Source organism: Euleptes europaea, chromosome 13, assembly GCF_029931775.1.
Source record: "Euleptes europaea isolate rEulEur1 chromosome 13, rEulEur1.hap1, whole genome shotgun sequence".
In the NCBI taxonomy this organism is placed as follows: Eukaryota; Metazoa; Chordata; class Lepidosauria; order Squamata; family Sphaerodactylidae; genus Euleptes; species Euleptes europaea.
Window position 1 is genome coordinate 4,725,986 of NC_079324.1, and position 24,593 is coordinate 4,750,578.

At 44.7% G+C, this 24,593-nt stretch overlaps 1 protein-coding gene across 1 annotated transcript in view; it reads right to left on the reverse strand.

Moving 5' to 3' along the window:
* The window catches only part of AMOT (angiomotin), an 87,275-nt gene that overhangs the window by 49,116 nt on the left and 13,566 nt on the right, over positions 1–24,593 (reverse strand). Inside the window, exons 2-4 of the mRNA XM_056859557.1 lie at positions 18,863–19,782; positions 2,140–2,596; positions 1,245–1,389 (exon numbers count right to left, since the gene is read on the reverse strand). Coding sequence (XP_056715535.1) covers positions 1,245–1,389; positions 2,140–2,596; positions 18,863–19,725 — 1,465 coding nt within the window. The 5' untranslated portion in view covers positions 19,726–19,782. The remainder of the gene's footprint in view (positions 1–1,244; positions 1,390–2,139; positions 2,597–18,862; positions 19,783–24,593) is intronic.

Sequence of the window (24,593 nt, forward strand, 5' to 3'; positions counted from 1 at the left end):
CCCCCGTGGGATTAAAAGAAGGAGCCGCTTCTACATTACCCGGAATATCGCCTGTAGCATGATCTCCCGAAGAGCCGGAATTACGCGCATCCACCTCGCCCTCGTAACCCTTCTGGGCCGAACGAGGGGTTGCGGCGGCCATTTTGTCTTCGCGCGTCTTCTTTACACCATTTTGATCGCCCTCTGACTGGAGGTTCCACTTGTGTGCCGCTGCCTGCGTATCGGGCTGTTTTGCCCGCTTTCCCCCTTCACGGCTTTTTGTTGCCGCTTGAGAGGAGCGTCGGGAGGTAAGGAGCCCTTCTATCTGCTCCTCGTCCCCCGACATAAGTTCCTCCTGCGTTCTTTCCCCACTATCCAACATGACTCAGACTGAGACGAGACGGGAGGGGGGAGGAAGAGAAGGGGGGAAACGCAAGGTGTGGGGGACTGGATGCACACCGACTAAGGCAAGTTAAATGCAGAGACAGAGAAAATGTGGACAGGAAAATAGAAACAAATACAGTTAGATAGGCTATAAAGAAGAGAGTTCGCTACAGAGCTAACCTCGAACACTGCTTATCCCTCTAATGTAGGAGGAGAACTGGAAGCTAGAGGGTGGTCCTAACACAGAGGACAGGAAGTGAAAGGCTTTTTTTGTATCCTGCCTCCCTGAGCATAGGACGGACAAAACCCGCTGATGAAGATGTCCAATGACCTCAGTGGGAGAAAGGACATGTCTACTCTGACCTGCATCTGAGAGAAGACTCCAGGGTGTGTATGTGAGAAAGAGTCACTAGTGCAATTATGTAATTTGGGGTCTTCTTACTTTCCAAGGCATAATGTCAAAAACTGATATAATCAAGGAAATAGCCAACTTTGCTTTGGTCACAGAGAGTGGGGTAAAAATGTAGCCTCAGGTTAAGAGGCCTGAAAAAGGCAGGTTGAAATATCAGGGGAGTATCATAATAATGAGAAGAGTCAGGCAACTTCATATACCCTTAAGGAAGCAGCCAGCACACAGTCTCTCTTCACATTTTTGAGACAGTGCATAATAGTCTGGTTCCCAAGTGTGCTGTACAGAAAGCCAACATTTCCCAGCCCAAATGACCACACAGTGTGTTTGCAAACATAAAGTACAATAATACTTGAGATGTCAAAGTGCTTTACAGCTGAAATAGTGATAATTTAAAGAGAATCTTTTAAACCACATTATTAATTTTGACTGCATCATCCATGAACTTTAGCACTTAAAAAAATTATTTTACCTCTGAGGTCCCTGTTGAAGTCATGAAGCCTGCGGATTTCCCCTTCCAGCTTATTTCTCATGGCTTTTTCCAAAGCTTCCCTCTTTGAAGAAGACTTTTCCAGATTTTTATAGGCCTCTGAAACTTGCTGAATTTCTGTTTCCAACTACAGTAGTTAATTAAAACAAAACAAACAGAGGCATTCTATATCTTTACTATTTATCATGGAATACATACAGTATATGTATATGTTTTCTGAGATGTTATAAAAAGACCTGATTAAACCTCCAGGAAGATGCAAGGGTAGATCAAATATTTAATGAAGGACACACTTCTTACACAAAAGGCTAAAAACAAATCAAGTCGCTCTACCAAGTCCGTACATTGCCTGGGAACCATCTGCAAGCAGCTCCAAGCTCATAAGAACATAAGAACTTAAGAAAGGCCCTGCTGGATCAGACCAAGGCCCATCAAGTCCAGCAGTCTGTTCACACAGTGGGCAACCAGGTGCCTCTAGGAAGCCACTAACAAGACGAGTGCAGCAGCACCATCCTGCCTGTGTTCCACCGCACCCTTGCAAGAAGAGCAGGATGTTGGTGTCAAACATCCAACCCACAAGTAGAAACACATCTTGGCTCCTTTCTATTTCTCTAAGGAGCCCCGAAATTTGTGAGTCTCTAACAGACACATCTCAAGAACCCTCACAAAGTCACAGATCCCAGATTTCCTTAGGGGACACCAGGACAAATAAAAATAGTACAGATGTGTCCAAAGATGAACACTGCATCAGGGCTCTGTACGCCCATGTCGGGGGCGGCTCATCCACTGGCTGGGTTTTGGCACTTCCCAGAAGCGAAATACGAGCACTGACCCCACACTATGCAAACAGGGACAGAAGCCACCCCAAACGCCCTACCTTTTGCAGCCTTGCTACTTTCTCATAACACCCATCCAGCTCTTGCCGCAGAGACCTATTTTCCTCTGATAGGATCTCCACCATCTGCTGGGCTCTGGAGACAATGGCAAAAGGGTCCACTGTCAACTGCTGGTAAGGAGAAGGCGCTGGCTGAGGCCTGGGCAGCGCTGAGTAGGAATCCCCTTGTTGATGTTGCTGTTGTCCAATGACAGGTTGACACAGTCGGTACAGATCTCCCTGATGGACTTGGTTGGACAGAAACAGCTGCTGGGTCCGTGGCAGGGAGAAGGGGTCTCCTTGGCTGGGAGTAAGAGGAGGCTGATGCTGAGAAGGAGACAGCCTGGATGGCGGCAGAGACTGCAGCAGTGTCAAAGATCCCAAAGATGTTAGTGAAGACGTTGGGCTGTGATGGTGAGGAGGTCTCTGCTGTAAATGCAGCTGAAGGTCTGGATTCTGCCTGCAAAACAAACAGCTCATTCGGACCTACCCTAAAGCTGCAAAGCAATTCCTATAGGCTAGGTGCCAGAAGGATATACTCAAGCTACTGCTATTGGCTTCTGACTTCACAGAATGCACACTGTACCTAAAAACGTCAGGCTAACTGACATGCTACAACTGAAGTCATACTTGGAAAACAAACACACAGGCGCACATTGCCTGTTCCAAGTAGGATTGCTAGGCTAAGGCCCTAAGACCAGTCACGTTAGCTGCAGCTTGTAAGGACTTGTAATCCAATAGCCACACCAAGAGACAAAGGTCCAAAAGAGTTGGGTTTATTGAAACAGGCATGCAGAGCTTAGAAATCAAAAGGCAGGAACGAAGGGGGATGGGGGTGCACTTGGTTATATGGAGAATACAGACATAGAATTACAGTCGCATCATGATTACAGAAGCAGTCTGGAAATATCAAGCTCCCACGGACCTCAGACCCTGGGAAGCGAAGCAAAGCAGCTGGCAGCTGCACCAGAAAACAACCTTGAAGTCAAGGCGATATGGGGTGTCTACAGACAGCCTGACATTCTGCTCCCCTCAAGGCCCCCTCCCACGTCGAGGGGCTGGCTTATCGGGGTAGGCATGATGGAATGCGCGCACCAGACGAAGGGCGGACACATCGCAGGAGCGCACCCACTCGTCGTAGGCAGGGGGGAAGTGCTTCCAGCGAACGAGGTATTGGAGGACACCGTGATGTAAGCGGGAATCCAAAATTTTGGCAACTTCAAAGTGCTCCTCCCCCCCACCATCACCGGCTGCTCAGGAGGCGGGTCGGGATGCCAGTTTGGGGCGGCAACATGAGGCTTCAGGAGGCTGACATGGAATACAGGGTGGACGCACCTCAAAGTCTTAGGGAGGGTCAGTTCCAGTCACTGGATTGATTATTCAAGCAATAGGATACGGACCCACATACTTGGCACTGAGTTTGCCACAAGGGCGGGTAGACCGTAGATTCTTGGTGGAGAGGTAAACCAAGTCTCCAATGTTAAAGTTCGGGTTGGGGGAGCAGTGCTTATCCGCTTGAGTTTTGTATTTCCGTTTGGCTCTTTCCAAGTTCTTGACCAGCCAGGGCCAAGTGGTGTGGACAGCTTGGACCCAAGACTCCACATCCGCACCCCCCTCCTCCTCAGAAACATCAACCTGGCCAACGGGACTGAAATCCTGACCATACACAGCATAAAAAGGACTGAAACCAGTAGATTGATGCACAGCATTGTTATAAGCGTATTCAGCAAAAGGCAAACGTTCAACCCAATCATCCTGATGGTAATTAACATAACAACGCAGATAGCATTCTAAAACAGCATTTACTCGTTCGGTTTGCCCATCCGTCTGGGGGTGAAAGGCACTAGACAATCCCTGTTCCACCCCCACTAACTTGAGAAAAGCTTTCCAAAACTTGGCGACATAGCTCCCCCCGCGGTCGCTGATTATCTTACGCGGAAAGGAATGTAAACGAAAGACATGTGACACAAAGAGGCGGGCCAACTTTGGGGTGGAGGGTATACCAGCGAAGGGAACAAGATGTACTTGCTTTGAAAATAAGTCAGTAATCACCCAAAGAACCATCTTACCCTCGCTGAGAGGGAGATCCGTCATAAAGTCCATAGCAATTACTTCCCAGGGTTTGGAGGGGACTTCCAGAGGGCGTAAAAGTCCGGAGGGCTTTCCCTGGGATCGTTTGACAGTGGCGCATATAGGGCAACTGCGAATGAAAGAGTCCACATCGGCACGCATGCCCGCCCACCAGAATTGCCTGCGCAATAAGTGGAGAGTTTTCAAAAAGCCAAAGTGCCCCGCAGTTTTGGCTCCGTGGGCTAATTGCAGGACTTCCTTCCGAAGTCCTTTGGGCACATATAACTTAGAGTCCTTGTACCAACAACCACCCCATTCCAGCAGGGACGGGGGAAGTGCCTGAGCAGTGCGTTCAGCCAGGCATTGGGCACGAAGGGAGTCTAGGAAGGAGTCAGGCAGGTTCATCCCAACCGCGGAGGGGGTGAGACAGGGCTCGCTGGCAGTGGTGGTGGGGTGGAGTGGAGGACTGGCTGACTTGGGGCACTAGGCGCAGGAGGCGCAGGTGGGACCGGTGGGGGAGTCAATTCCCCCCTTTCAGAGGTGCTACTGTCCGCTGGTTGGGACTGGGACTGGAGCAGAGTTTGGGACCGGGTTTGCACAGCTAAAACAGGTAGAGCATCCCTTTGCGCCGGGGTGAACAAGGAGACCGTTGGACGGTCGATTTTCACCGGATATTGGGGAAGCCTGGAAAGAGCATCTGCCAGTACGTTCTGTTTTCCAGGCACATGCTTGAGCACAAAACGAAGTCAGCCCAATGCTGCTGTTTTGCGGACAGCTTGTGGGCCCCTGTAAGGGCTTCCAGATTTTTGTGATCTGTCCAGACCTCAAAGGAAACCCTGGAACCCTCCAGAAATTGCCTCCACGTAGTGAGGGCATGGTGGACGGCTGCAGCTTCTTTCTCCCAAATCGGCCAGTTCAGTTGGGAGTATGCAAATTTCCTTGAAAAATAAGCGCAGGGGTGAAGAAGACCGTCAGGTCCTTGTTGCAAAAGACCACCCCCCCATAGCCACATCAGACGCATCCACTGTACTATAAACATATGGTCAGGATCAGGATGCTTCAGCACAGGTTCTGAAGTGAATAGCTGTTTGAGGTTTTCAAAGGCAGTTTGACACTGAGTTGTCCATTGAATCTTAGTGGTGGGCAATGTGGCAGAGACCCCCTTACCCTTGGTTTTTAGGAGGTCGGTGAGTGGCAGTGCCACTTGAGCAAAGTTGGGTATGAAACCACGGTAGAAATTGGCAAAGCCGAGAAACTGCTGCACTTGCTTACGGGGAGGAGCCCAATCGAGCACAGATTGTATCTTAGCAGGGTCCATGGTGAGGCCCTAGTGTGAAACAATGTAGCCCAAGAAAGTTAATTGTTTCTGGTGGAATTCACACTTGGACACCTTAGCATAGAGTTGATTGTCTCTGAGATGCTGTAACACTTCCCTGACCAGAGCAACATGCTCGTCCATGGAATTAGAGTAAATAAGGATATCATCGAGATAAACCACCATGCCCCGATATAACAAATCATGGAGGACCTTGTTAATGAGTTGCATGAAGACCCCCAGGGCCCCTTTTAATCCAAAAGGCATCACCAGAAATTCATACATTCCGAAGCAGCTAGAGAAGGCTGTGAAGGGTTCGTCTCCGTCACGAATCCGGACTTGGTAATAAGCTTCGACTAAGTCCAGTTTGGTGAAAATGCGCCCCTCCTTAAGTTGTCCCAAGATATCCGAGATCAGAGGGATGGGGTAGGCACTAGTTTGGGTGACTGCGTTGAGTTTTCGAAAGTCACTGCACAAGCGCAAGTCACCCGTCTTCTTACGTACAAAGAAAGCGGGGGCCGAGTTGGGAGCGGTTGATGGAAGAATGAACCCTCGAGCAAGATTTTTATCCAAAAAGTCTCGCAGTACGGTACGTTCGAAAACGCTCATGGGGTAGATTTTACTTTTAGACAATTTGCAGTCTCCCACCACCTCAATTGCACAGTCCGTTCTGCGGTGGGGGGGCAATGCATTGCATTCTTTCACATCAAAAACATCCTCAAAATCTCGGTATTCATCAGGTAACTGGGCTGACGGCAGGGCATCGGAGGCTAAGGCCGAGGCAGGTGGAAGGACTACCGCGACCTCGTGTCGATGCTGGTTACAAATAGAGTCGGCGAACGTAATAGTATCAGCCTTCCAGTCTATGGAGGGACTGTGCCCTTTGAGCCAGTTGATTCCCAGAATGACCTCGTAGCGGATAGGAGCTATGGTAAAGTCTATTTGCTCCCAATGAGAACCAATGCCCATCGCTATTCCCCGTGTGCGACGGTCGACCGGACCCCCCTTAAAGTGGCTGCCGTCCATTTGGGCGAATTGGGAATAGAAGCCTTGGGGGGAGGTTTCTGGCCGCTCTTTTCTTTGGTCAGATGCCGGACCAGGGAAATGAATTGTCGGCGGCTCTCCACTTCCTCTGCCAGCAAAATCCAATCCTCCAGGGTATCGGGGTCACCCCTCATGTGAGACCAGTTCAAAATGTCTGGATGCAAGGCTTCTCGGAAATAGTGGATAAGGGTAGCTTCAGGCCAGTCCACTATTTTACTAGCAAGTCTTTGGAATTCGTCCGCGAATTCCCGAACCGGAGAGGAGCCTTGCCTGAGTTGTAAAAGTTCTGCTTTGGCTCATTCTCCCATGAAGGGATCCTCGAACCACCTTCGCAGAGCGAACATGAAGTTGTTAAGGGAGCGGATGGATCGGGACCGAGTGTCAAATTGGAGGACCATCCAGTCGGCTGCTTTCCCCGTCAATAAAGAGGCAACGAAACGAACCCGGCTGTCCTCAGTGGGAAAGTGCTGTCCTTGTTCCCTCATGTAACTGTCCACATGACGTAGGAAACGGTAGTTTCGATTGAGCCGTCGTAGGCCGTTTTCAGCCTTGGCTGCTTCCATTGTATGGGCAGAGGTTGTCCTGGGGGCGGTTGTAATGGTGCTCCAGGAGCTGGTACAACCGGAGCCCCGGGGCCGAGTAGAACTGGTTGGGCTGGCAGAACTGGCAGAGCTGGTAGAGCTGGCTGAGCTGGCAGAACTGGCTGAGCTGGCAGACCTGGGGTCCCAGGACCAGGTTGCGCTGGTATGGGTTGGGCCGGAGCAGCCAGTGCTTGTTGTAAGCGGTCGTTCTCCCGAAACAAACGTTCCATTTGGTCCTGTAGACGGTTCACACGGTCATTCAAGTCCCAGTTTTGGCTCCGCAAGAGATGTACCTCATCTCCAGGTCCCCCCGTGCGCCGAGCTTGGCTAACTCGAAGATCAGTGGCCCAGTGAGATCTGTCCCCATACAGGTCTTCCTCGTCGTAGTCCGAGTCTGGTAGACATTCCGCAAGGCGCCGTGCACGTTGTGTGGTGTGAGACGGGGCAAAGACCGGGGAAAATGTAGACCCTAAGGAGAGTCCGAGTCCTACGGAGTCTCTGGGACGTACATCCGCGGCCGCTCGCGCGTGCTCGGCAGCCTGAGCCTTCTCCCTTTCGGCCTGAGGCTTGGCTGCCGCCGCTGCATCTGCTGCTCGCAATTGCTCCTCCGCTTTTTTTTTGGTCGGCGAGCATCTGGGCAGCTTCGAGCTTCAAGGCGGCGGTCGTGGTGATGATTGGCAGGGCCTCTTGCTCCAGAAGAGTGAGGAGAGGGGCTGATTCTCCACCAAGCAGAGGTTGCACTTGGACAGCCGAACGTCGGGGTTAACAGTTGTGTTAGGTTGGCCACCGTGGTTGAGGTCGGCAGTCCCACAAACAATAACGCTGTTTGGATAGCGACCTGTTGTGCTTCCGTTAGACATGCAACAGGGTCGGGCACTAGGGGTCTTTCCGCCGGTGTACCCGCCATGGTTCGGGACACGTCGGAGTGGATTGGGGCCGCCGCCGAAGTTTGTTGAGCCTCTTGTAAAGTTAACCTCGCCAACAAGCGAGTCAAGGTTACCAAGTCCTCCTGTGCGGCACGCACTTCATCCAACAGCCCGTCCAGGATCAAGAGTTCGTGATAGGCATCCCGATTCAAGTCCTCGGACGTCCAAGGTTGCGCGTTGGCCAGAGAATGCCACTGAACCCGAATAAGTTCCACTAGGCGGTTAATTTCGGCATCAGTCCGTACAGCTTCTAGGAGCACATCCCGGAGCAGAGTGGGGTCGTCAGGACAGGCTAACATTCCCAGCAGCAGGGCCCAGTGGTCCAAGTCCTCCAGGATTCCACACAGGGACCTTGGAGTTAAGACACGGGCGAACCCTCCAGGGCTCCAGCCAGGTAGGTAAAAGAAGAGTGTGGTTCCTGCCTTTATGTAAGCACTTGTAATCCTAAATCCAATAGCCACACCAAGAGACAAAGGTCCAAAAGAGTTGGTTTATTGAAACAGGCATGCAGAGATTAGAAATCAAAAGGCAGGAACGAAGGGGGATGGGGGTGCACTTGGTTATATGGAGAATACAGACATAGAATTACAGTCACATCATGATTACAGAAGCGGTCTGGAAATATCAAGCTCCCACGGACCTCAGACCCTGGGAAGCGAAGCAAAGCAAAGCAGCTGGCAGCTGCACCAGAAAACAACCTTGAAGTCAAGGCGATATGGGGTGTCTACAGACAGCCTGACACAGCTTCTCCACTACTACCTGTTGAAGACCTCTTCCCCCCTTCCTACAATACTTGGATACGAGGCAGTGATAGTTTATCCAAACTATGAACACCAAGGGCTTGCTACTTCGGACTGGCAAGCAGCCTGTGGAGGGAGCACAAAGGAAACAAGCTCGGGGCAAGGCTGAAAGTGCGGGCAGCCCAGGAATCTAAAAAACTGCACTAATTCAACCCAATATAGGAATTCAAACACACTTCACTAGGCTGGCGTGAGCAACCCACAAGCAAGGACTGGATGTCTTCTAACATTACCAATCAATTATACTTGCCATAACACTTTACCCTCTAATATTCAAAGTACATTATTCATTATATTATTCACACACAAACACACATCAAAATCATTCCCACTTTGCTCCATCTTAGCTTCTCATCCCGTAGTAACTGACTGACTGCACCCACTACTCCAGGCTAATCCCTGCCAGTTCCTTCCTCAGTTCTTGTCTAGTGTAGACAATCTCTTGGGGCAGAGACTTCTATGCATTGTACAGCTCCTAGCACCCCACTGAGAGTAATTACATTTAAGTGACTAAAAGGCTGAGAAAAACAGATAATGAACCAGTGAGGGAGGATGTACATTTAATAAATGCCACCAAAAATGCCAGTTTTAGTGGTATTAATTAAACACACACCCTCCTTCACTGGTTCATTATCTGTTTTTCTCAGCTTTGCAGTTACTCAACCTGTGGGTTGAGTTTTCTTTCCCTTTCGTCTGCCGGTTAGTAATTACATCTGAAACAGATGTAGTAAAAGAAGTCGCTAGGGTCTCCATTTGATTTATTTTAAATATTTATATACCACTTCTCTCTCATATGCTCATATTTTACACAAGGGAAATGGAGGCTGAAAGATACTGGTGTGGCCAAGAATAGCTATAAAAACAAACTGCGTGCTGGGGGAGGGGGGCGCTGAATTCAGATCCCACATCCACCTTCCTGTCTGGTTCTACCCTCCTGTTCGGTTCAAATCCACCACCCCCACTCTCATTATTGCTGCCTCTGAGAAGTGAAATGGGGGGGTTGGGGAGAGAAGGCTAGGCAAGAACCCTTGTCCCAGACATTAATTTTTTGTGAAGAGAGCATGTTTTTCCATGAGGAGCAACCAAACCACCTACAGCCTGGAGAGGCACAAGCCAGAACCAGGCTGACCTCCTCTATGCAAATTAGGCCTCCCTGTGGCCCAGCTGGTGATGGTGGAAAGTGCTGTCAAGCCACAGCTGACTTATGGCCACCCTTGGGGGTTTTCTTTTTTTTAATTAAAATTTTATTGGATTTTATAATACAAATTTCCCATATTAACAAACAACAATAATGGTAACATGTAATTCTAAATCCTAACTAGATGTTGTTGTAATTTCTTATATACGTTATAAACTACCAGATAACGGAAAAATTTTCGACTTCCCCATCACCTCCGTCCGCTTCTTGATAAAGTATTCTAACCCGTCGTGATTGGTCTGATCTTCTTATATCTCAGTTAAATTTCATATAACATATTCTATTAGTATAATTAATTGTAGTTCTTAATATTAATAGTATCGTTTAGATCAGATTAAAAGGTAGTCTTCCATTTCCCCCAGTCCTAATTCATATTCACAATATTTCATCCAAGCCTCCCATTCCCCCATAAATCATGCATTGTCTTTTTGAATTAAAATGGCTGTAAGTTTTGCCATTTCCACCAGTTCAAACATTTTCAAAATCCAGTCTTTTTCCCCTGGGATTTCTGCCCCTTTCCATTTCGCTGCAAAGAGCAATCTTGCTGCTGTTGTAGCATAAATTAGAAAAGTCCTTTGTGTTAACAAGTCATCAGGTATCATGCTTAGTAGCATCATTTCTAGTGTCTTGGGTATATTTTTTTGTACTATCAGTCTTACTTCATTATAAATCATATCCCAAAACTCCTTAGCTTTATCACAGGTCCACCACATATGATAAAAAGAACCAATTTCTTTATTACATTTCCAACATTTAGGGGATGTCACTTTATAAATCCTTGCAATCTTCTTAGGTGTTAAATGCCATCTATACATCATTTTATATATATTTTCTCGAATTGACTGCGCATTTATTCCTTTCAGGTCTTTCGCCCATAATCTTTCCCATTTATTTAAGGCAGTATCATGTCCCACAGTTTGAGCCCAGTTAATCATTGTTGGTTTAATTATTTCCTGCTCACAATAAATTGTTAAAAGATTATACATTTTAGAGATCAGTTGAGTGTTATTATCTAATAACATCCTGTGAAAAGGCGATTTTTCTTTAGAGAATCCGTTCTTCATATCTTGTGTAAATACTGATTTAATTTGATGATATTGAAGCCATTGTAAATCGTCTTTAAGTAACTGAAAGTCTTTTAGTGAGCTTTTTTCCCCTTCCCAGTTAATTAACTCTTGGTAGGTGATAAATCTGTCCAATCTAAGTGGGCGCAATGTCAACATTTCTTGAGGTGATATCCACATCGGTGTTACTGGTTCAAGAATATGTTTATATCTCATCCAAATATGAAATAAGGAGGACCTGATTATATGGTTACGAAATGATGCTTGTATCTTGATTTTACCATACCACAAATAGCCATGCCATCCACTTATATTGTTAAAACCTTCAAGATCTAACAAACGCGAGTTAGATAAGTTCATCCAGTCCTTTAGCCATACTAAAGCGGCCGCTTCAGGATAAAGTTGAAAATTAGGTAATGCTAAACCTCCTCTAACTTTAGAGTCCACCAAGTGTTTGTAAGCAATCCTCGGCTTTTTCCCTTGCCAGATGAAATTTAATACGTCTTTCCTCCAAGTATCAAAATATTTAACGTGATATTATAGGCAAATTTTGGAATAAGAAAAGCATCCTTGGTAAAATATTCATTTGGACTGTTGATATACGTCCTAAAAGTGACAGCTTTTTATTTGACCAAATGATCATGTCAGTTTTTATTTTATCCCATAATTTAAGATAGTTATTAGTTATCAATTCTTTATTCATCGCAGAGATCCAGATTCCCAAATATTTGACCTTATTAGCCTTGTCCCAACCTGTATATGATATAAATTCCTGCTGTTCTGTTTCTGGTAAATTCTTAAATATTGTCTTTGTTTTTTCTTGGTTAACTTTAAACCCCGATACACTTCCAAAGTCATCCAAAGTTTCCAGCAATATCTTCATTGATTGTGTTGGGTTCTCCAAAATTAACAGAAGGTCATCCGCGAATGCTCTCAATTTGAATTCATGTTTTTTAATTTTTAATCCGCGAATGTCCTCCATACTCCTTAGCTTACAACATGAGATTCCAACACCAACAAAAATAATAATGGAGACAGGGGACATCCCTGTCTGGTTCCTTTCTTGATTGAACAATTGTCAGACATCGATTCATTCACCAAAATTTTTGCCTGTTGGGATGTGTATATGGCCGATATACCTCTCAAGAAGCGGTCTCCAAAATTTAATTTTTCCAATATATTTTTCATAAAATCCCAGGAGACCATATCAAAAGCTTTCTCTGCGTCCAGAAATACAAAGGTCGCCGTTTGTTGAATATTCTGGTCATAATATTCCAATGAGTCTAATAAAACTCTTATATTATCTTTAATTTGCCTTCCTGGAACAAAACCTGCTTGGTCTTCATGTATAAGGTCCTTAATAAAATGCTTTATCCTATTCGATAAGACCGAAGCATAGATCTTATAATCCACATTTAACAGCGAAATAGGTCTATAGTTTGAAGTTTTTTCTGGATCTCTTCCTTCCTTAGGTATCAACGATATAAATGCATGTGACCAAGTCTCTGGGGATGCTCCCTTATCCAAAATTGTATTACAAAGTAATACAAAAAAATTCACTAAATTGTCACTGAATGTTTTATAAAATAGTGCAGTAATTCCATCTGGTCCTGGTGTCTTATCCGTTTTTTGTTTCATTATTGCTTCTTGTAGTTCCTCCTTTGTAATTGGAGCATCTATCCATTCTTGTTGGGTCATTGAAAGGACATTCATCTGTACTGAATTTAAAAACTTGTCTATTTTCTTTTTTGAGATATTTTCTTTCTGATATAACTTAGTATAGAATGAAACAAATTCTTTTTGTATATCCGTAGTTGTATAAACTGGTCCTTTAGCGGATTGGATTTTCGTTATAATCTTCTTTTGAAATGAATCTTTCAGTTGGGTTGCTAAAAATTTTCCAGGTTTATTAGCATGTTCAAAGTATTTTTGTTTAGCAGATTTTAAATTTTTGTTCATTTCCTCCATTATTATCAAATTTAGTTGGTGTTTAGACACAGAAATCTTCATTTGAATGTCATTTTTCTCTTCTTCATATAGAGCCATAACAAGTTTTTGCTCCAGATTTTGTAAATCCCAGAGTATATTATTGGTAAGTTGTAGTTGGGTTTTCTTCCACGCCGTGTGTTTCTGTATCATGAATCCTCTTAGAACAGCTTTGAATGCATCCCAAACTGTATTTAGCGAAGTTTCCCCATTAAGATTAATTTCAAAAAAATCTTTAATTAAGTCCTGTAGTTCTTTTTGAATCTTATTGTCCTTTAAAAGTTTATCATTTAATCGCCATCTAAATGCTTGTTTATTGTTCCATTCAAATGTAATTGGATTGTGATCAGAAAAAGTTCTTGGTACAATTTGAATTTTACGTAGTTGTGTAAAAATAGATTTACTAGCCCATATCATATCTATCCTGGAGTGTGAATCATGTCTTGCTGAATAATAAGTATATTCTTTAGCTTTTGTATTCATTGTTCTCCAGATGTCTTGTATTTCCAATTCCGAAGCCATGGTGAAGAAGGTTTTAGGCAGACATCCTTCATTTTCGTCTTTTGCTTTTGATTTTTTATCCAAAGTTGAGAGGATAACACCGTTAAAATCGCCCATCAAAAGAATCTGATCATTTGCATATTGGGAAATCAGTTCGTGTAGTTGTCCATAAAATTTTGCTTTTCCTTCATTGGGTGCATATATTCTTACCACAATCGTCTTTTGCCCCAATATTTTGGTTTTGATAATTACAATTCTCCCTTCATCGTCTTTGTACAGTAATTCAGGACTAAGGCTAGAATGAGCATATATAACTACTCCCTTTGTTTTTGTTTTAGCCGATGCGACAAATGCTTGTCCAAGCACTTGTCTATCCAGGTATCTTTTATGCTTTGTTGCTATATGAGTCTCTTGCAAACAAATTAGGGAGTATTTGTATTTCTGTAAATATTTAAAAATTCTAGCCTGTTTAGTTTTTTCATTCAAACCGTTCACATTCCAAGAAATTACTTTTGCCATGGTGTAATAATTATTGAAGCAAAATATTCAGTCTATAACTCAGCACCTCCCTCTGCTCCCTGTGATTCCTCTTCTCCTTCTTCTTCCTTTTGTTCCAAGGTTAATCCTTTAAAGTTCTGTCTTATATTTCCTCGAAAATTTTCCCACATCTGTTGGTGATAAGATTGTCATTTTCATTTCTTTGTAAGTGAAGGCCAAGCCTTGTGGCATAATCCAACGATATTTAATACCATTAGCTTTCAAAACAGACACAAATTCTTTGTAATTGTTCCTCTGTGAGAGTAAATGTCTTGGTATGTCCTTTAAAAGTATTAGAGGAATATCTCCTGCAGAAACCGGGTTGTCATAATGGATCTTCATGATCCTATCCTTAATCCTTATATCATAAAAAACACTCATGAGATCTCTTGGTTTAGATCTTTTCATTCTAGCAGGTAATGGTATTCTATAAACTCTGTTAATGGCTTGGTTCAATACTTGTTCTTCTATTTGAAATAAGTAAGCCAGATTTGGAACTACAGTTTCTTTGTTATCTCCCATCATATCTGGTAAATTGCGCAGACGAAGGTTGGTTTCTCTTACTCTCATCTCCATCATGGCTATCTGGTCCTTGGCTGCTGTCTGATTAGTTTGTATTGTTTCAATCTGTTTTTCTTGGCTTACTAATTTTTTCTTTGTATCCTTGTGTTCTTCCATCACTTTCTTGATTGATAAATCCATTGTTTGCATATCCGTCTTCATAGTATTCATTTGGGTCTTTACCTCTTTGAGGTCTTCTGTAACCACATCCAGTTTCTGGTTAATAGCTTGAGATGCTTGTCCAAGATTTGTCATAATAGAAGTCAGCTGTGCCATCTGTGTTGACATCTGTTCAAACTGCTTAGTTGTTGCTTCTGTTTGTTTGGCTAACATGTCTTGTAATTTCTTTTCCATAGTTAAGGTTTGTGCGGTTTCTTTCAATTTTGTGTAGGCAGGGCTATGTAATGAACCAGAACGGGGGCGAGATCCAGACATTTACATTGAAATAAGGCTGGTAAAATACATGTTGTCAGACAGGGCCCTCTGGCTTGTAGTTGATAAAGAATGGTTCAATGATCAGCTTAACAGTTTTTCCGAACTGAAAAGGTCCAAGTTTCACTTTAAAACAGCTTGTTAAAGATTTGGAGTACCAGCGAGCTTTACCGGACGCTCTAGGTCGGATCAAACCAGGAAGTATTCCGGAAGTTGATTTCGCTGCGGACCTTCTACCGCCTCTTCTTGATGGTTGTTTCCTTCAGGAATTATTTCTATGTTGCTCGAGTGCAACGTGTATCTGGTCCTACGACTTACTTCCTGTTGTTGTGGATCAGATGATAGAGAGGGTGGTATAGAGGGTCTTCCGGTCCAAGGAATCCCTTGTTATGCAAACGTGGCAGGAAGTCCTTTTTCACCGGAAACTCAGAGAGTAATTCTCCCTTCCCTTCCCTCTAGGTTGCTTCTCATTGGTAAAGATTTTAGTCCGTCTCATAAGCGTCCTTCTAACTCTTTGTTTTGATTTAAGCTGATCAACTTGATAAGGCTCCTGTCTCCAGTCCTGGTGGATTTTGTAAGTCAAACTTATCCGATTCAATTAAGGGAGGAGTAAGGGTACTGGGAATATCTTCATTTACCCCCCGGTTATTCGGTAACGCCAATAAGAAACGAGGGATTCTTGTGTACTCACTTGGGCATCTAGAGGTGAGGTTCTTATCTTAAAGTAGTCCTTATGTTGGTTATAAGGTGGTGGAGGGTAGAGTCTTATGCCGAAATTGCATTTTGGTGATTTCTTTCCCTCAGTGCCCAGGCAGGACCGGCATCCAAAACTCCGGGGGACTTATGGAAGCTCCCTCGGAGTATTTAGGAGGTCAAACTGCAAAAAGGGGCTGCAGGGAATTCCTGCTATCCAACCCACTTGCAAGAGTCGGGTTGGGGTGTATAAAACACCCCAAAGTTAACGCAAACTTAGATTTCACCCAGGAGCTCCTGGGCAAACGTGGCACTCACCCCAGCGATGCCACCGGAAGTCCCCCTTGGGGGTTTTCAAGGCAAGAGAGGTTCAGAGGTGGTTTGCCAGGGCCTGCCTCTGCATCATGACCGTGGTATTCCTTGGTGGTCTCCCATCCAGGTACTGATCAGGGCTGACCCTGCTTAGCTTCTGACATCTGACGAGATTAGGCAAGCCTGGGATATCCAGGTATCAATCAATTTATTTGCAGTCATAGACCATCAAATAGAGAGCCCCGTGGTGCAGAGTGGTAAGCTGCAGTACTGCAGTCCAAGCTCTGCTCACAACCTGAGTTCGATCCCGATGAGAGTCAGTTTCAGGTAGCAGGCTCAAGGTTGACTCAGCCTTCCATCCTTCCGAGGTCAGTAAAATGAGTACCCAGCTTGCTGGGGGTAAAGGGAAGATGACTGGGGAAGGCACTGGCAAACCATCCCGTAAACAAAGTCTGCCTAGAAAACGTCAGGATGTGACGTCACCCCATAGGTCAGGAATGACCCGGTGCTTGCACAGGGGACTACCTTTACCCTTTACCATCAAATAGAGTGAATTTACATAACTAAATATTATGGGATAAAACAAGTATAAAATAGTCTTGAAATTATATCCAGGTATTTTCCTTGAGAACATACAAATAGTTCACAGCAGCAGCACCTAAGAAGTACAGGAGGCTAAAGAGTTTTCAGACTGGTTTAAACAGGCAGGCATGTACCTTTCAAAGACTTAGTGAGGAGAATGGAGACAAAGGTGATTTTAAAGCCCCTGATCCCACATCAAGGAGCAATGCCGGAGCCCTGCCCACCTGGCTGCATCATGCAGAAATGCTCTTGGTAACAGCCCGCCCCGGCTTTGGAAGCAGACTTTCAGAAAACAGACTGTAACAGGCTTTTTCTAAAGAAAAACCAAGAGTGTTTGTTGGAATATTTAAACTCACAATGGGATCTGTTTGCACTTCATAAAGAATCACTGCAACTCAAACACCATTAGTCATGTCTAGTGAGTGGACAGGCAGTTTGAGCAGTGGGGTTCAGAACAGAAGAACTGCCCAGGCATCCCTTATTCATGCATGCACATTTACACATATGTGTGTGCACCAGACATACAAAATGCATCCCCCACTGCACAAACATGACTGCCAGACACCTGAAGAGAAAAATCAGAAAACTGGAGTGCATGCAATAAAGCAACTTTCTATGGAAGCAACAGTCTAAAGGAAATAAAATGACTGAACTCAGAGTAACCTCTGGATTTTACGAGCATTTGTTTCTCATCACAAATTCTCTTCTCTGTTAATTTTGTAAACTCCTTGAACAATGGAAGAAGAAGAAGCGGGCATGGTTTCACCAACAGGAAAAAAAGATATTTTCCTTAAAATACATTAGAAACCACATTCAATATTATATACAAACCCAACCTAGCAGAATACACAGTCTCAGTAATGGTTAGAAAGACACAGAAAAGTTGAATTCACATCCCATATCTCTGAGCAACTCTAAGAAACCTGCTTTGCATTTCAGAGAACATTCTCTGTGTTTCAATCCTGACAGCCTTTGGGCATTACAGGACATTTCCTGCCATCTGATGGAATAGCAGGCTCCCACCCTCTTTTATGCTGCCCCCGCCTTCTTTCCTGATGCACGGATTTGGACCAAACAATTGTCCTGCCCTTTCAATGCAGATTAAATTATTGCTGTTTCTAGCATTTCAGAAACTTCTCTAGTTTTCCACCTTGGAGGTTGTCAACTTCACTTTCGAAAACAGTCAGAGCCCAGCTTTCCACTCCTATACTCTACTATAACTTATGTACAGCTAGAGATTTTTTTTGGGGGGGGGGCATTAAATTTGCAACAGGTTCCCCCAACCCAGACAACGCCCTTCTCATTTTTTAGAAAATTGGGAGTACATAGAAAGCCTTACTCAAATGTCTAGTATGACCATTTTTGTGTAAGAATATACAGTATTAGATTATGATAATTCCTGTGTATATGTAGACATATACACCATATCTTCAAAGATATGTTCTTTAAATGGCAAAAAAATTGGCAAAATTAGTATGCTATAATGTGCATAGTAACAATGTACTACTGAAGAATTCAGTGTTTTCAGTCTCATAAAGTTTAACTCAATATCCATATACTGTGCTAGTCCTACTCTGAAGATAGAAGAGAAGCAAAAGTAAAAGGTGACAGAAATAGAATCGGAAGTTTAATTGTAGCATTCCAGCAACTTGCACACAGAGACAAAGAGAACTATTGTAATAACCACTGTAAAGAAATAGAAGAAATGGCTCACAGTAACATAGAGAGTGCTCTTCTTCCTGAAGACCAGAGGTTTTATAATCTTCCCCCTCTGCCTCCCCCCTCCCGACCCTCTTTCTTTTCCTGTCCCAAATGAAGGACTGTTGTTGTCTCTCCTCTTGAACTCTGCAGCTTTTAAATGCGATATGTTGCCTGCCGTTTGCTCTCCTCTGGTAAGGATCATTGCATTTCTATGATACTGAGTGGTTCTGAGGAAGAGAAATAATTCTTGCTTCTTTTTTCCAGCCAGCAAAAGCACTTTTTAAACTCTGAGCAGACACAATTATCGCCCCTTTGGGCCACCAACTTTGGAATAACTTCTGGGGTGTACAGCATTTCAATATACTCCCTACATTCTTTTCCCTACCAGTAAGAGGGACATTTATGGTAAGACATGCCACTCACCTGAACGATCCATACTCAGGAGGATGCTGGTACCTCATCATGGGCCCATCAGATCTGCCTTGCTGGGCCATACGATGGTCACTGTAGAAATGCCCAGGGTCCTGTGGCTTACAGCTAATAGGTGGGGTAGACATGTTTTTGTACGGATACTCTGGAGGGGGACCCCTGTGCTCCAGGCCTTTCATGTTTGATTGAGGAGGGCTTGGAATGGAGCCTTTATAGAACTCACTGGCCCCAGAGCTCTTGTACAAGTCATTTGTCTGCTGTGAGGAAAGAGGAGAGAGGGGTGCACTTGTGACAGGAGAATGGGCCTTAACGCCGCTAGTGGCTAGCGACAGCTGCATCAGCCTCTCACTCAGGGAGCGAACGTGTCCTTGCTTAAGGTCCTTCAGTCCTTCATCCTGGTGGACTTTGCCAGGGCTCACCCGCTGAACAGTAGGGCGCCCTTCAGTCCTCATCTTTTGATTGGAGACTCCTGTCACATAAAATGCTGCCCCGACGCTGGCGTGCTGCTGGCCCCTGAAATACTGAGATTGGACTTTGGCTTCCTCGTACGTTGGGAGATCTTCGCTATTCTGGAGTCTTGTGGAGAGCTGCTTTTCCATGATGCTACTGTCCATTTGTATCTCCTGGCCCTGAGGCTCTTGGCGAGCAACATGGGTGCCGATCTGATGGTCTTGGGGGCTCAGCCCTTCATTTGGAACCCCTGGGCTCCCACTGCTGACAAAAGGGAGTGCATTACCCGTGGCTTGGTGGTGCAAGGCAAGAAGGTTGCGGCTGTCATTTGGGTTCCCATATCGCAGCTGCTCCTGCAGCAAACGCTGTAAAACTGTCGTGGCCGTTTGCTCTTCTGAATTCCTCATCGCAACTGTGATGCTTTGTGGGTGGAATGCAAAAGGGGACACTAAGCTGCCAGTGACCTGGGGAGGAGGCAAAAGGAGATGACTCACCTCTGCTTTCACTGAAAAGGAGGAGAAACTTGTAAACTCATGCCTCTCCCCATATTTAAACTTTTTTTTTGGTAAACAAAAGCCAATAACACTGTGAACCTTGAAAAGGACTGGTCTGAGATGATGGGCAGGATGAGAAAAAGACCCTCCCCCCAAGGAACATTTACTGTTCCCCAACTGTAGACTGGAGTGCAGAAAATTGCAGAAACATGACAGCATCTATCTATACCGCCCCAAACAACCCTCCCTTTTAACAAAATACACCAAGGTAAGGGTGGCCAAGTTTGGGGGCAAGCTGTTTTGTGCCATGTCAAGCCCAAAGGATGGGATGGTGCCAACCTAATACAGCATGTAGCTCCCCACTCCATCTTGAACACATGAAGCTGCTTTATACTGAATCAGACCCTTGGTCCATCGAAGTCAGTATTGTCTACTCAGACCGGCAGCAACTCCCCAGGGTCTCAGGCAGAGGTCTTTCACATCACCTACCTGCCTAGTCCCTTTAACTGGAGATGCCAGGGATTGAACCTGGGACCTTCTGCATGCCAAGCAGAGGGTCTACAAACTGAGCCACAGCCCCTCCCCACTGTTATCGTTATCTTGCTGAGCTGGGGAACCGGCAGCAGCCACACAGCACAGGAGAGAACCAGGGCAGGCCTGATTCAATATCCCCAGTGCATGCTGCAAGCTCAGAAAAATGTTGCTTCTGTTAAGTATGCAACAGCTTACTGTAAGGAATTTTGAAGATATTACACTGAAAAAGGGTTCTCTTTAAATGAGCTGCCCCAATCCAATAAAAGAGATTCCTACTTTCCCTCTATTATTTGGTAGCACCATACCTTTCCTTTTCCTGTGCCTGCAGCCAAATTTAGCTTTATGGTTATTACCAAATCAATATAAAAGTACTTTCCAATAGGGATTTTGGCAACTATTGGAAAGAAAACTCCATCCACAACTCCACTGTTACTTCTTGCTTAGAAAAGACTAGGCAGAAGTACTTTAGAAGCCCTTGTGCCAGTATTTGGCTCCAACTCCACCCTTTGGTATTTCAATTACTGAAGGTAAATCACAGAAACCCACCTATTTCCTTCACTTCGGTTCTCTCAGTCACAAGGAGCAATTCCAGTACATGAGGCCACACCCGTCTAACTTTCTGCTATTGAAAACTCTGGTATCTTCCTGGATCCCTTTAATTTGGATTATTTCATCATTCTTGCACACTCTAGAACATCCTGAAAAACAGAAGACGGTGGAAATTTATTACAAGAGTTACCATCAGACACTAGTTCCATTAGCAATGACATATTATTCCTAAATTCTAGTACATGCAGAAGCCAAGGAACCAGGATTCTAAGTACAGTAATTAACAACAAGTTTACCAATACTATGCAGCAAGGTCTCTAACCTAGCTTGAATTTCCATATAAGTTGCTGACCATTTCCTGAACTACTATATATTTGTTTAAAAGGTTTCTATCCCATACTGTACAGAATCAGCTTGAGGGGACCTTCAGAAGACATAGGGGTTGACTTAGGCATGGACCCAGGGACTGAAGATTGAGGGGAAAGCAGGCAAATACCGAACTCTGAAAGATTAAGGATGGATGATGAGGAACAGTTCTTTTGAAGAGAACAACTGGCCCTACTGCCCCCCATGAAAACTGGGGAGGGAGCTGGTGCAAAGTTATAGCTGCAGCTCCCAAGTACCTGCTGGGTGGGGACTTGAGCCGCCAATCTGTTTTGACTGGCTGCCTCTGCTCTCTTGTTCAAACAAGCCACAAGAAACAAGTCAGCATCAAGCTAACTGGAATTTGGGGCATAGGTCCATCATAAAATCTACCACTTCAATTGGACTACCCATGCTCCATTAAAGTTTTCCTAGCTCAGAGCTCCTTGCAAAGAAAGTAGAACTAGAGACTGTGAAATGCAGACAGGATTTTGATCATTCCCCCTACTCCCCAAGTTTGGGAAAAGAACAAAATAAAAAGCAACAAATATGGTGATAACAACTGGCATTTTAATCCAAGTCTGAGTGCTCATTTTGGCTGTATGCAGACAACATAACAAGTAGTGGTTACATCCAACCAGGCAAAGGCAGTTTGGTGCTGCGCTTGTCCATCCCCTTACTCCCTCACACCAACCAACTAGCAGACCTTGGTCCAGCTCCAACTCATCGCTGCCTACAAATGCAGACACCTCCGTCAACTGGAGTTTCCCCATAAAACAGCAATAAAACATCATGGTGAACCCAGGCTTGAACACATCCAGAAGCATTCCATCAACCTCTGTGCGCTGGGGAGGGAGAGGCCAAGCAAGCACAGCAACTAACTGGATTTATGCCCACTGAGAGTTTAACTGCAGTACATCCCAACATCTGAATATCATCTCTGATTAAAACCAGTGCGGAAACCACCTCTGTTTAGTCTTCGTGCATGAATCCTGCAAAGCTGTAAACTCAAACCTCCTCCTGAGGGATGCATCAAAAGCAGCTGCCAAGGAACTATCCAGCAAAAGAATTTAAACCCAGGCATCAGAAAAGCAGAATCCTAACAATTTTAAAGAAATATTTCAGACAAATGATCCTAGGACCCACCCTCTAAAGCAGCCCATAGTTACCTTTATAAGAGAAGCAAGATTTGCTATGTAATGGGAAAGCTTTACTCCACCTCCTCATCAATGTAGTCTTCCAGTGTCGAATAATCATGCTGGCCCGTTTTACAAGAGGCTGTTGAATCAAATGAACGCACGCTCTCCCTTTTCTGAGGACAGTGGCTATGGAAGAATACATATAGACTGATCACTTGCCAACTAAGGCCTGTATCGTCTACTCCGGCTGGCAGCAGCTGTTTCCATTCTCAGGCAGAGATCTTTCAGATCACTTACTGTCCTGATCCTTTTAATTGGGACCTTTTGCTGAGCAACGGATGCTCTACCATTGAGCCACAGTACTGCCTAACATGCACTTCTGTTGCCAGAAAGATTTCACAGATGCCAATTTTTAGTTTGAACTGTTTTATTAAAGAAAAAAAGGAAAAAAGATTATTTCATCTGGGTTGGGATGCATGAACTCTTAATGCCCAGAAGTCCTGTCACCTACAAACAGGAGTAGCTTTCTCTTACTGGTCAACTGGAGATTCTTGACTATGAGCAAACTCAAAACCATTACCTGTGAAGCCACCCCAGCTCCTCCACCTGCATGGACTGTGTAAGAGCTCTGCTGCAGTACAGATGTTCAGAATTAAGCACGAGTTACAGAACCTGCATCAGAAGCATCATTTCAGCTGCAGGCATTGGACCAATACGTATCTTGTTGAAGCAAAAACCCTACCACTCTTTACAGCTCACATGTAACTAGGCTGCAGTCTCTCATCCACACTTTTTCTTCACTTCCCATTCTCCATGTCTTCCTCATTTACCTATTTTTCATACTCATTTTTGATGCTTTGTTTTGTTTCATTACCCATCATGTCCTCCACCTTGAATGTTTATTTCTTGGGCAAAAGCAGGTAAAAAAGCTTGGACATTGTATACGTACCCCCACCCCTACCTGGTGACCCTGACATCTCATCCTCATCAGACCAGCAGGGAAAGACCTGCCAAGAGTAATGAAACCCTCTGGCCATCTATGTCCTTCCCAACATGAACCTTAATGGCTTGGTTCAGGTTAAGCTCCAAACCCTGGTTTTGCACTATGCAAACAGAAGGAGCCTTGGCCTCGTTCGCCAGCATGGTCAATCCCTAGTTTCTACAGCAAGAATGCTTTACTCGCTCAAAATGTAAGCATTGTGCAGAATTAGGACTTTTAGGTAAGTATCTCTAGACAATCAGTCAATCATTCTCTGTTTAAAAACTGGGGTGACATTTGCTATTTTCCAGTCATTCGCCACAGAGGCCAATTTTAGCAACGACTTACATATACGAGTTAGTAGGTGAACAATTTCACATTTCAGTTCTTTCAGAACCCTTTGATATATACTAGCTGGGCCTGTAGGCTTATTCATTTTCAGTTTGTGTAGCAGTTCTAGAATTTCATCTCTTATCATCTCAATTTCACTCAGTTCTTCAGACACCCTTCCCAAACACAACAGCTTTGATGTAGGTATGAGGCCTGCATTTTCCACATTGAAAAGAGTTGCAAAGAAAAACTCTCTCTTATTTTCCTGTACTTGCCAACTGTGTCTCAGGTGATCACACAGGTGTGGTGCCAAGCAGGTGCATGGACAAAGGCCAATATTACACATCCTCATACCATAGGGACACAGTCATCCTCACAAGAATGAACCACCTTCTGTTAATTAGAAACAAGAAGTGATACCACTAGGAATTATGCACATATTCTTAACATGAGCTCAGACTTCCAGCCCCTAAGGCAACAGGACGTTCAGAAGGAAACACACAAGAAGCAGTTCCCATGACTAGAGGTGCTAACAGAAGAGTTTAATTTCAACTACTCCTTCCAATTTTAAGAACGGTGTTAACATAAGAAAGGCCATGCTGGATCAGACCAAGGCCCATCAAGTCCAGCAGTCTAGTCACACAGTGGCCAACCAGGTGCCTCTAGGAAGCCCACAAACAAGACGACTGCAGCAGCATTGTCCTGTGTTCCAAAGCACCTAATATGATCGGCATGCTCATCTGATCCTGGAGAGAATAGATATGCATCATGACTAGTATCCATTTTGACTAATAGCCATGAATATACCTCTCTTCCATGAACCATGTCCACTCTCCTCTTAAAGCCTTTCAAGTTGGCAGCCATCACCACATGCTGGGGCAGGGAGT